Raw genomic sequence first — 11,618 nt, forward strand, 5'->3', positions numbered from 1 at the left:
GCGAAATTAGTGTGAAGATTAAGCAAGACTGTGTGCAGGTGTCTATTCAGGCCTGGCACAGGGTAGGTACCCAGTGAGTAACATGTCACAGGTGAAGGACACTGTGTACTTGCTGCAATGAGGAAAAACACAGAAGCCTGAGCCAGGTGCTGACCCTCAGGATGCTTGCAGTCTATATGTGAAGACAGGCAAGGGGGCCATGCAGTCCAGGGGCAGTCCATGTGCAGCATGAGCAAACTCTCAGTGTTCTTCCCAGAATCACTGCCTGACCAGGGCTGTGACCATATTCTCCCCATAGGTATCTTGGGACCACACGAGGATGCTGCCTTGGCTTTTTGTCTTCTCTGTTTTGGCTTTTCCAGCCTGGAGTAAGTTTTCCTTCTCTGGACCAAAGGGTATCCTAATGTCTTGTAACGGAAAAAATTTAAGTACTTGCTCTTCTCTGCTATGGAAGAATAGCTTTAGGTTTAGAGTTCAAGATTTGGAATCTATTAACCTAAACTATGATTCTCTGCCCTGCCTCTGGAAATGGTTTTAAGCAAGCAATTAGCTCCTTAAATCTAAATTTTCCCACTTGAAAATGGAGATAAAGTCCCCAGCTTCTTAAATGTACTATGATGATAAACCAAAGGATGCATGTGAAGGATTTAGCACATAGTCAGTAAAAGCAAATAGATGGGAGCAATATTATAGTTATATTACAGTTAGGTCATTTGGAATCTAACCTGATTTGGCGTGATGCCTGTCCATGAATTAAAGTTCCTTGGGGGTAAAGATGTAAATAAGCACCCATGATCATCCTCCCATGATCTTTCACATAACAGATGCTTCCAGACCAACCAGGAACTGGCCTGAGTTCTCACAGCCAATTTGAATGGCTTCTCCATAGTTTCTATTATGTTGAAACTTTACCTGGAAGAGCACTGAGATTCCTGAATACATTTCCAGGGGGTCAAACTGGGTGTATAGATGGAGGTCATGACAATATTTCTGAGTCCTCCCTCCCCTTAATTATCAGCTATCATTTTGGAGGACTACTTAAAATGGCTTTGGAGAAGGGCATATAATCTGCTGAGAGGTGATTCCCCTGGTCAGCCTAGAGCAGCTTCTTGGAGGGGGCATGGAGAGTTGGGAATACATAGGGTAGTAAAGAGGGAGGGGCTGTGTCTGGCCAGAGCCTGTGCCACTGGGATGCCTGGCACCGGGCTTGGTGAAGAACCATGCAAAGTGAAACATTCTTTTTCAGGTGTTTCTTCCTGGAACAAGACACAAACTAAACAGCTGTCAGAGGGGCTGCAGTACCTGTTTGGCAACATCTCCCAGCTCATTGAAAAGGGCAAACTGAATCTTGATGGTGAGGAGGATTGGGGGACTGGGTGGGGTCTCTGAGGCAGCCATAAATATTCCTTAGGTCTGCACAGACACGTGACTGGGGTGAGGTGATCTGGGTTGATTTGTAGAGGGAAGCACTGGCCAGCCACTTGCGGGAATAGGGCAGACACTAGAAAGGAAGGAAACCTAGGAAGGGGAGAAATAGCCTTTGTAGCCTGAAGATGGAGACCTAAGCTTTCAGCTCAGGGAATCCAGAGATTGATGAGAAGACACAGCCTCACCTGGATGAAGTCCCAGGTTGAGGAGCTCAGATACCCAGAGGTATGAGTGCACAATGACATGATGAGGGCTCAGGCAGGAAGAGTGGGTGAGATGAAGAAGATCCTTGGGGTATGGGGCCTGGGGAAGAATGGAAGGAGCTGGACAGCAGGGTCTGTCTATGTTGGAGGATGATCTGGAACAAAATGGCAAAGCCTCTAGGCCTCCAGTGGGTGCAGACTGTGCATGTGGAAGTGAGCAGCATGTGTCTACCTGAGGAGGCCTCCTCCTACCACCAGGGGGCAGAGGTAGCCCACAGCAGCTCGGACAGCCAGTAATGGAGCAGGCACAAGGTGGGATGTGCTGAGTGATGTCTCCTGGCTCTCCTCCTCTCCCAGATGTCACCATGGCCTCTCGCAAGGAGTGGGGGGCAGAAGATGTTGGCTGCAGCTCTCCGCTGACCAGGCCAGTGGATGTCCTTGTCACACACCACATCTTTGGATTGGAGTGCCATAATCAGGCTGTCTGTAGTCAGAGGCTGCGTGAACTGCAGGCCTACCATGTCCACAACAACAGTGCATGTGATGTGGCCTACAAGTAAGAGTCTCGTAGCTGGGCCTGGGTCTTGGATAGGTGATCAAAGCTGTCATCCTAGGGTTCTTCTGTTTCTTCTGGTGTTTTCCCTCATTTTCCAGGTTGTGGTTATTGCAGGCTTTATAATACGTAAAAATAAAAGAAACCCACATGAAATTTCAAATCCACTGGAATTTTTCTATGAGGGCTCTGGTCTGGAAGATCTTCCAAAAGGAAGCATGGAACTTAAATAATTCCACTGTCCCTACTACCTCCTCCAAATTTGCTTTAGCCTACACATTGTGATTACAGGCAACTTCCTTCTGTGTATCTGATTGCCTCTGCTCCCCAGAAATTCTGAATTTGGTACAGTGGATATTGCAATCTTCCCCAGGGAGGAAAGGTGATCATTCCTAGAAGTCACCCAGCTGTGGGGTCGTGAAGCCTAAACCGGCTTCAAGTTGCCTCTTGGTTCATGGCAGACTCTTCTCCACTGCACCTTGTACATGGGTTCTGACACTGGAGGGGCAGTTGTCCAACCTGTAGCCCCAATGGCGAGTCCAGGAGACCCACATGCGACTTCTATTAGTGGTGGACAGTTCCTGAGCATGGTGATGACTTCCTGGCTCAAGTGCCCACCACATGTCTGCTTTCTCACTTTGGGCTCTTCCCCAGAGGTTGATGGGGAATGGGAGTTAATGTGCTCCGGAGGACAGGAGTTGGTGGGTACCTTCCTCAGTCCCAGCCCTTTGAAGGACAGCTCTAACGTGCACGTCCACAGTTGGTCAGATGGATGTGGTGTGTGTGGCAGCCAGGGCTCAGCTCCAGGTAGCCGCTGTGAGGCCAGAGGATTGGGTTATGCACTTTGTTGGGCTTCCCCTTCTTCCTCACTCTCTCTCCTTGTTCCCTCACTATGGCTCCTGGGATCATTTCCCAAGTGCAGCCAGGGCCTTGTCTCAGGTACCAGGGCTATGCAAGACAGTTTGCTGGCCGGGAGACATCAAAAGAGCAGCCTGCGTGGGGACGGCAGGGGTGGCACGCATTTTAGAGGAGCCAGGGGAGCCGTGTTTAAGGACATGTAGAATCTCAGGAGATGCCAGCATTTTGGGAATGTCTCTTTCCAAGTACAAAGGATCTACAGCCAACTGTGTTGTCTGAGCAGGTGTTTTCCTGTCTCAATGTGTGACAGTGCTAGCTATTAACCCCTATTTCCTTGCTGCACAGCTTTCTGGTTGGGGATGATGGCAGGGTGTATGAAGGTGTTGGCTGGAACATCCAAGGCTCGCACACCCAAGGCTACAACAACATCTCCCTGGGTCTTGCTTTCTTTGGCACCAAGGAAGGTAATGGTCAACCTGGCTGACCTTTCTCCAAAGAGTTGTTTTTTTTTTCTTTCTGTCTTATCACAATGTTCTGCTGCCATCTCAGTCTTCTCTGATGATCCATACTTTCTCATGATTCTCTTCTTCTCCTTGACTTCCATGATATAGTGCTGTAACGGTCCTTCTGTAACTGCTGTGGTTCCTTTCTCTGTCTCTGCAACAGCTCCAGCCACCTCATAGGCAGAGATGCCTAGCATCTTCTCTCTGCAAGCTAGCTCTCCTGCCCTCCAGTTGGGAAGATCTGGGCATCATTTCTCACCTCTGTATGAGCCACTCTCCTGTCTTCCTCTCTCTGACATGGACAACATGGTAGCCATAAATTGTGCCTCCAGCTGCCTGTCAGTGCTCTCTTCCTTTCATCTCTCACTCTTAGCTTTTTATACATAAAACCAATAAACACCTTGAAGCCTCTAATCTCAGACTGTCTTCTGGTTGCTCCAAGCCCCCTTCACCTGTGTGTGGAATCTGTGATCTTCAGAATGAGTCCTTACAATGTGCATACCCTTACTTTGAACAGAGATTGTATATGCCTTGCTCTTCATTTTCCCTCCTGGTACCCATGGAGACAGTCTAGGTAGATTTCATGATTCCTACTCCCACAGAGTGTATCCTGTGTTTCAGAGAAGAAAGGAATCCAAAATGACACACTTGTGAGGAGAAGAATCAGAACACGAGCCTGGCCCTTCTTTATTCAATTTCAGGGTAGTTTCAGTCCTGCCAGAAGCTGTGTTCAGCTTGCCAATTAATAATCGGTTCATTTATATACTTATAAATTAACACATTAATCTATTAAATTATAAACAAAATGTATTAGTCATTTATGAATCAATTTAATATATTTATTTATAAATTAATATATATATATATATATTTTTTACATAGGGTTGGCTATGTGGCCCAGGCTAACCTTGAACTTATGATCTTCCTGTCTCAGCCTCCTCAGTGCTCTGGGATTATAGATATGAACCACTAGGTCTGCCTATTTATAGAGTACAAATAAAAGGCCACTTGTTGCTATTTGTTGGCTTGGGATTTTGGCAGTATTAGGTTTTAGATCCTCAAATGTCTCTTTATGAATACTAGCAACTGCCTCAGAGGTCGGTGTTGAGATGAAGCGGGTTATTGTAGGGAAAGGGCCTGGCCTGTGCCTAGAAGGGCCCCTGTGGATGGCAGGCACTGGTCTGAGCAGCTGTGTGCTCTCAGAGAGCTTGGTGGAGGAAAGGGATGAGTGAAGTCTTGGAAGGTTATTGGAAAAGGATTTTGCCTTGAGTCCTTGGCTGCTGTGGCAGCAGGTCCTTGACTCTCATTTCTTTGACCTGAAGGATGAGTCATAAGTTGTGCCTCCAAGAGCTATGCAGAGGAAGACAAGGGGTCTTCCTTCTTCCTCCAGCTATCTTGCTCAGACTGAGATTTCTTATGAATTGCTCTCTTCCAGGACACAGTCCCAGTCCTGCTGCCTTGTCAGCCATGAAGGGCCTAATCTCCTATGCTGTCCAGAAAGGCTACTTGTCATCTGGGTATATCCAGCCACTTCTTGTGAAAGGCGAGAACTGTCTTGCCCCTCTTCAAAAGGAGAATCTGAAGAAAGGTGAGATTGTTGGCCTTCACAGGGCCCCTTCCAGCCTTGGGCTTAGGATTCCTCCTCCTGGGACTCCCCAGGCCACCTCTTCACCGCTCAGATTCTTAGAGTGATAGAGCCTTAGCATTATGCCTGGTGTCATAAATATACACTCATTTCTTCAGTTATTCAAGGAGCACTTATTATACTTATCAGACCTTGAGGAAACATTAAGGAATGAGATGCAAAGATCTCTGAGCTCATGGAGTTTCAATCTAGAGAAAGAAAACATATAAATACATAGAAAAAATACTTGGTATGTTATGTGGTAAAAAAGTGCTAGGAAGGGGGCTGGGAAGGTGGCTCAGTGGTAGAGCGCTTGCCTTGCATGCCTGAGGCCCTGGGTTCGATTCCTCAGCACCACATAAGCAAAAAGAAAAAAGCCGAAAGTGGCGTTGTGGCTCAAGTGGTAGAGCGCTAGCCTTGAGCTGAATAGCTGAGGGACAGCGCCCAGGCCCAGAGTTCAGGCCCCATGACTGGACCCCCCCCAAAAAAAGTGCTAAGAAGGAAAAAGAAATTTATATATTTATACATAAGGCATTTATATCTATTTATATAGATTCATCTATTTATATATATTTAGATGTTCATATGCTTAAGCAAGCATATATTTCTGAATACAATAAGTCAAATAGCACTGCGAATTAAGTGCTGAGGAAAACAGAATTACCACTTAACACTCACTTTAAAAGAAGAAAATAGAATTACTTCAGACAATAAGGTTAATGCCATTTTTGGTTTAAAAAAACTGCAATATCACCCGGCACTGGTAGCTCATGCCTGTAATCTTAGCTACTCAGGATGCTAAGATCTGAGAACCACAGTTTGAAGCCAGGCTGGGAAGGAAAGTCCATGAGATTCTTATCTCCACTTAACTACCAAAAAAAGCTGGAAGTAGAGTTGTGGCTCAAGTAGTAGAGCACTAGCCTTGAGCAAAACAAGCTCAGAGACAGTGCCCAGGCCTAGGCTTAAGCCCTAGTACTGTGCGCAAATGCACACACACACACACACACACACACACACACACACACACCACACACACACACACACACACACACACACACACACACACACACACACACACACACACACACACCCTAGTAGCAGCAGCAGGAGCAGGAGCAGCAGCAGCAGCAGGAGCAATATAAAAAAAGCAATAAAGCGAAATGGAGAGAAAAGTGAGTGACTACTGTCATAAAATTCATTGTACATATACAAAAATGAAACTTGAAGTAACTTTAGGTAACAGGTGGGGTTGGCAGAGATGGAGAAGAATGATAGGAGGGGGTGGCCTTGGTCAAAGATGCATTGGACTCATAAACTGACCTGTTGAATTAAAACCCACTAGCACCACTAAAGATAATAACAAGCAAATAAAAACAGAAACAATAAAGTTAATAAGCATGATCAGCCTTTACTTTGACGTAATAAAGTCTATGGTTATAGATATAGACTTTATTATAGCTATGTTATAATTCTGAGTCAATTTGATCTCCGCATTTAGACTGGTGCCTTCTGTCAACATGAATGCTTCCTTCCTATTGGCAGATTTCATGGATGTCTTTCAGAATAAAGCACCCACATATTGCAGCTGGATCACAGTTTGCTCCCAAGTCCCACAGTCAGGGTCCAGTGGGCCCCAGGGTGGCTGGAGTGTCTCAACATCCTGAGGGTTACATTGGCTTTCAGTAGTCAGGAGGTTGACATGAGCTGGCAAAACCCTCCATGTTTTCTTCTCCCATCACAGCTTGCCCTAACATTGTCCCACGGTCTGCCTGGGGGGCTAGGAAGGCCAATTGCCTCAGTATGACCCTGCCTGCTAGGTATGTCATCATCCTTCACACCGGTGGGAGAACCTGCAGCATGTATGATGAGTGTCGCCTGCTGGTCCGAGATCTCCAGTCCTACTTCATGGACACGCTCCATGCATGTGACATTGGGTATAAGTAAGTAGACCTGAGGATGGGAGACTTATTTTCTCTTGGAGGAAGATGTTGGAGGAAGGGGAAAGGGAGCACATACCGCTGAGGACTCATGGTCTGACAGACAGTTGAGGTACAACCACATTGATTTCCTAACCTGGGATGGTTTTATGGAGATAGCTAAGGATAGTCACCTCTAAGCCTGTGCTACTATAAACATAGTATATGACTTGATGTATGCTAAAGATGCTGAAAAGACATTAGAGGAATCCATTTGCATGAAGGAGCAGGGGACCTACAGAGAAGTTCATCTCAGGGTTATGCCTTTTCCATGTTTTTCCTCAGGCCATGCCTTTCCTCTTAGGACTCAGGGCTCAGGCTTTGAGTCCTGTGGCTTGTTCTCCCTCAGTGTTCCTCTAGAGGCTGTGAACCTTCATGGGGGAGAGTCTTCTTGTCTGAGGGAGGGCCCAGATGGTGCACTTCAATTTCTGTAGTGCCAAGGACTGTGGTTCTTTCATAAATACTGTGTTGATTTTGACCTTACTGAGAAAGGAAAACTTTTCCCCTCTTTTCCTCCCTATTAAGTATAGTCTAAATGTGTCTCAAAATTCTGTGACATATTTTTCTGGTAAAGAGTACTGCTTTACAAACCAGTACTGCTTTAATAACCAGGTATCTTGGCTCAAATTTATATTTGTAGCTTCTCCAGGGGCAGAGATAGTGAGGATTGCAGTTTGAGGCCAGCTGGGGCAAAACAATTGTGAGACCTCCATCTCAATCAGTAAATAAGCTGGAATTTAGTGGTTTACACCTTTCATCCCAGCTGTGTAGGAAGCATAAATGGGAGGATTGTGGTCCAAACCAGCTTAGGTATAAATTTAAGACCGTATTAGAAAGATAACTAAAGCTGAAAAGGCTAGGGGTGCAGCACTGCAAACAAACACAAAGCTCTGCCTACCAAACACAAACCTTAGTATCACCAAAAAGAAACAACCAAACAAATGAAACCATTGGGAGTCTAAACATCATAGTAGGGACCTTCTCCTATAGAAGTCTGCAAATGGTATAAACCAGAGATACGTCTCCTCATGCCTCTAGGCTAGCACATTACTGGCAAGTACTCTGTTTTTCTTGACTCTGTAACTCAGAACTTAGAATTTAATAGTGTCTGACAAGTGAGGACACATGTGAGAAGCAATCCTAGAGTTTCTTACTTTCATGCTGATCGCCGTCTCCCCTTGTGGACCTCTAGCTTCGCTGTGGGCCAGGATGGCAGTATTTATGAAGGGGTAGGCTGGAACATCCAAGGGTCGCGCAATGCTGGCTACAACGACATTGCTTTGTCCATCACCTTCATGGGAACCTTTTCAGGTAAGTGGAAGCTTTGGGTAGTGGTGGACATTCTATGTTGTTGGAGGGAGATTGACTGATGTGGACGACAAAGACATCGGACACAGATTTCATTTGAATCATGCTGGATGCTGGAGCATCATGCAACATGTAACTAAGTGATGAAACTTATGTGACATGTAACAAAGCAGAACGAATGTGACCAGAGTTGATCCTTACACACAAGGCTTACCCTAACTTTACCTCCTTTGCACAAGTTAAATGTCACTGTCTTCCAATTCCTAAGGGACGAAAAAGACCAATGCATCGTTTTAGCTCATCTTGGTGAGCAGGTGGTTACCATGGCAACAACAGGAGTCCATGCTGCCTTATATGCCAAAGCCCTGATGAGCCATGAACACACTGAAATGGTGTACTGTATGGAGAATTTTCATGGCTCAGAGTGCTTGACTGGAGTGTATTGACAATCAAGGTTTCCTTTGTTGAATCTCTTGAAAAGTGGAAGCTGCATCAGAAGCTGGTTCAGGCTGATGTTAAAGTGGGCATAGGGCAAGGGAAGGGGCCCTGAACTGGGGCAGGGGTGGTGGGTGAGGGCAGGGGTGACCCAAGTTGGGGCTGAGCACTGCATCTGGGCATGTGAAGATACATGAAGCATATATGTGGCCAAAACAAGTTTTCCTAACTTCCCATGCTATTGACACAGCAGGCCAGATAATCATTTGTTGTGGGGCTGTCTGTGCCTCCAGGATGTTTAACAGTGCCTCCAGCTTCGTCTAACTAAATGATAACAGTATCCTCAATTCTGATAACCAAAAATATCACCATATATGTAAAATGTCACCTGGGGGAGGGGGAGGGGATAAACTTCCCCACCAGACTAACCTTTTATAGTGGAGAAAGGCATCGTACATACGCAGAACTGTCATTATGACTCCAGGCTTAGTGCATTTAACTCAGGAAGACCTAAGATGACCAGTGGGCTGGCTATGTTTTGCAGGTGCCCCTCCCAATGCCATAGCACTGGCGGCAGCCCAGGACCTGATCCAGTGTGCTGTTGACAAGGGCTACCTAACCTCCAACTACCTGCTGATGGGCCACAGTGATGTTGTCAACACTCTGTCCCCTGGGAAGGCTTTGTATGACATCATCAAGACGTGGCCTCACTTCAAACACTGAGGGAGGAGGGAGCCCCAGCTTCCTCCGCATCTCTGTCTCATCTCCCACTCTGATTCGACGTGTGTCTTGTTCCCTGGCCAACCTCAGTTTGTTCCCTTTCTGCTTGATTAGGATGACCATCTTGTACCCTGATGACAGCTTCCTTTGTCCCCCAACCTGAGCACCGACAGCCTCAGTGTCTGGGCCTAATGTACTATCTATCTACTTCCTTTCCTTGGGTACCCACCTGCTCAGCCAGGTGAGATGATGGGCCGTCCCTGTCACACTGCTCTTTCCCTTGGCACCTGCTCCTCTGCCTCATTTGCCTTCTCCTGTGGTCTCCCTGGCAGTTCCCAGCCTCCACACAGCACCCAGGCCAGGATGTCGAGCCTTCATCTCCACTACACATCAACTTGTACTGATGCAGCCCTGTAGATGTGGAAGAAATGGAAGCATAGATGGCCCGATTGTTCCACTATCTCTTTTAGGGAGACTTTCCTAGACAGTTCTCCATTCCTCCAGAATTCTGCCCACCCCCTGCATCCCTCCCAGTCTGACCTCAAAGCTGACTTTAGTGGATTGTCTATACTGGGTCCTGTATTCCAAGGACCTTGTGCCCTTTCCCCCCCACCCCATAGCAGCCTGAGGGCTGGGCCCATCTGTTTGTCTAGAGCCAGGACAAAGCTGAGCCCACAGAAGCTGCCCAGTGCCTGCTGCTTACCTGTGCCTGGCTGGACCATGCAGGGAAGAGAGAGGGCATAGAACCTGATACTCTGTAGCTCTCTCTGCTCCGGATCTTCATCCTATTTGTTGCAAGCACACAAAGACTGGTTCATTTCCTCTGGGATTTTGGTATGCAAGAAAGAAGAGAATAAGAGGAAGGATAAATAAAAGGAATAAATATGAGATTTGTACTGTCAGGTTTTTGTACTGTTAATATTTTTCTTGTTTTAGTGTTTTCTGTAATATAACAGAAATAAATGTAGGAGCTCATATTTTTGTCGTGTGTGTGTGTGTGTGTGTGTGTGTGTGTGTGTGTGTGTGTGTGTGTGTGTGTGTCGCTGGAGATTGAACCCAGGACCTTGTGCTTGCTAGTCAAATACTCTCCTATTTGAGTTATACTCCCAATTCTTTTAATTTTATTTTTGAGATAGGCTCTTGATAATGTTGTCAAAGTTTGTCTTGAACGCCCGTCTCTTACACTCAAGTACCTGGGATTATAGATATGAATCACCTTATCTGACTTAATATTCTCCTTTTCTCTTTTTTCCTCTCCTCTCTTCTCCTCCCCTTTCTTCTCTTCCCTTCTCTCCTCTCTTCTCCTTTTTTCTCTTTCCTCTCCTCATCTACTCCCCTTTCATCCTCAGGTTAAGGGGAGTAGGGATAGACAATAGAAAGAGGAAGAGTGGGCAAGTGCAGTCATAATATTTAATGTATATATGTAAAAAATGAGCGAGGTAAATTGAAGGGGAAGGGTGAGGTTGGGAGAGATGGGAGAGACTGATGAAAGGGATGACATTGGTCAAGATGCATTATACTTATAAACCAACGTATTGAATTGGAACTCATGGTATAACTACTTAAGGATAATAAAAATATAAAAAAATACGGTAAAATACATGTAACATGAAATTACCTACCTTTTCTGTCTACCTGCACCATGTCCCATGCCCTGTCCTGTTCATACTCAGACCTGCTCCAGCTGTGCCCACTCTAAGAGGTCACCCAGCTCTGGTGATGAGTATCTGCTGTTGTTTTTCAGGTTCTGCCACTGGTGGTTTCTTTCCTACGCTACATTTTCCCACATCACTGACCACTTCACCATCTCCCTCTGCACTGTTGTGTCATCTGGTATCAGCTCTGCTGGTTCCTCTCCCTTTATTAGCTTCATAAATTAGAAATGTGTAGGCTTCTCCCTTCCCCCAATACTGGGGTTATACTGAATTCAGGTTCTTGAACTTGCTTGTCTTGCCTTTTTGGTTAGTGTTCTACCCCTTTGGCCTTGTTGCCAGCCTGATTTTTTGCTGG

At 46.0% G+C, this 11,618-nt stretch overlaps 1 protein-coding gene across 1 annotated transcript; it reads left to right on the top strand.

Annotated features, from left to right (window-relative positions):
- The first annotated feature begins 319 nt into the window (after positions 1–319).
- On the top strand, positions 320–9,639 carry Pglyrp4 (peptidoglycan recognition protein 4). The gene is made up of 8 exons (XM_042682180.1): positions 320–368; positions 1,247–1,354; positions 1,989–2,187; positions 3,388–3,506; positions 4,981–5,133; positions 6,911–7,109; positions 8,338–8,456; positions 9,433–9,639. Exons 1-8 carry the CDS (start codon positions 320–322, stop codon positions 9,609–9,611), a joined length of 1,125 nt encoding a protein of 374 aa, XP_042538114.1. The 3' UTR covers positions 9,612–9,639.
- Positions 9,640–11,618: the final 1,979 nt, after the last annotated feature.

The sequence above is a fragment of the Dipodomys spectabilis genome, unplaced genomic scaffold, assembly GCF_019054845.1.
Source record: "Dipodomys spectabilis isolate Male_0828 unplaced genomic scaffold, ASM1905484v1 ptg000069l, whole genome shotgun sequence".
In the NCBI taxonomy this organism is placed as follows: Eukaryota; Metazoa; Chordata; class Mammalia; order Rodentia; family Heteromyidae; genus Dipodomys; species Dipodomys spectabilis.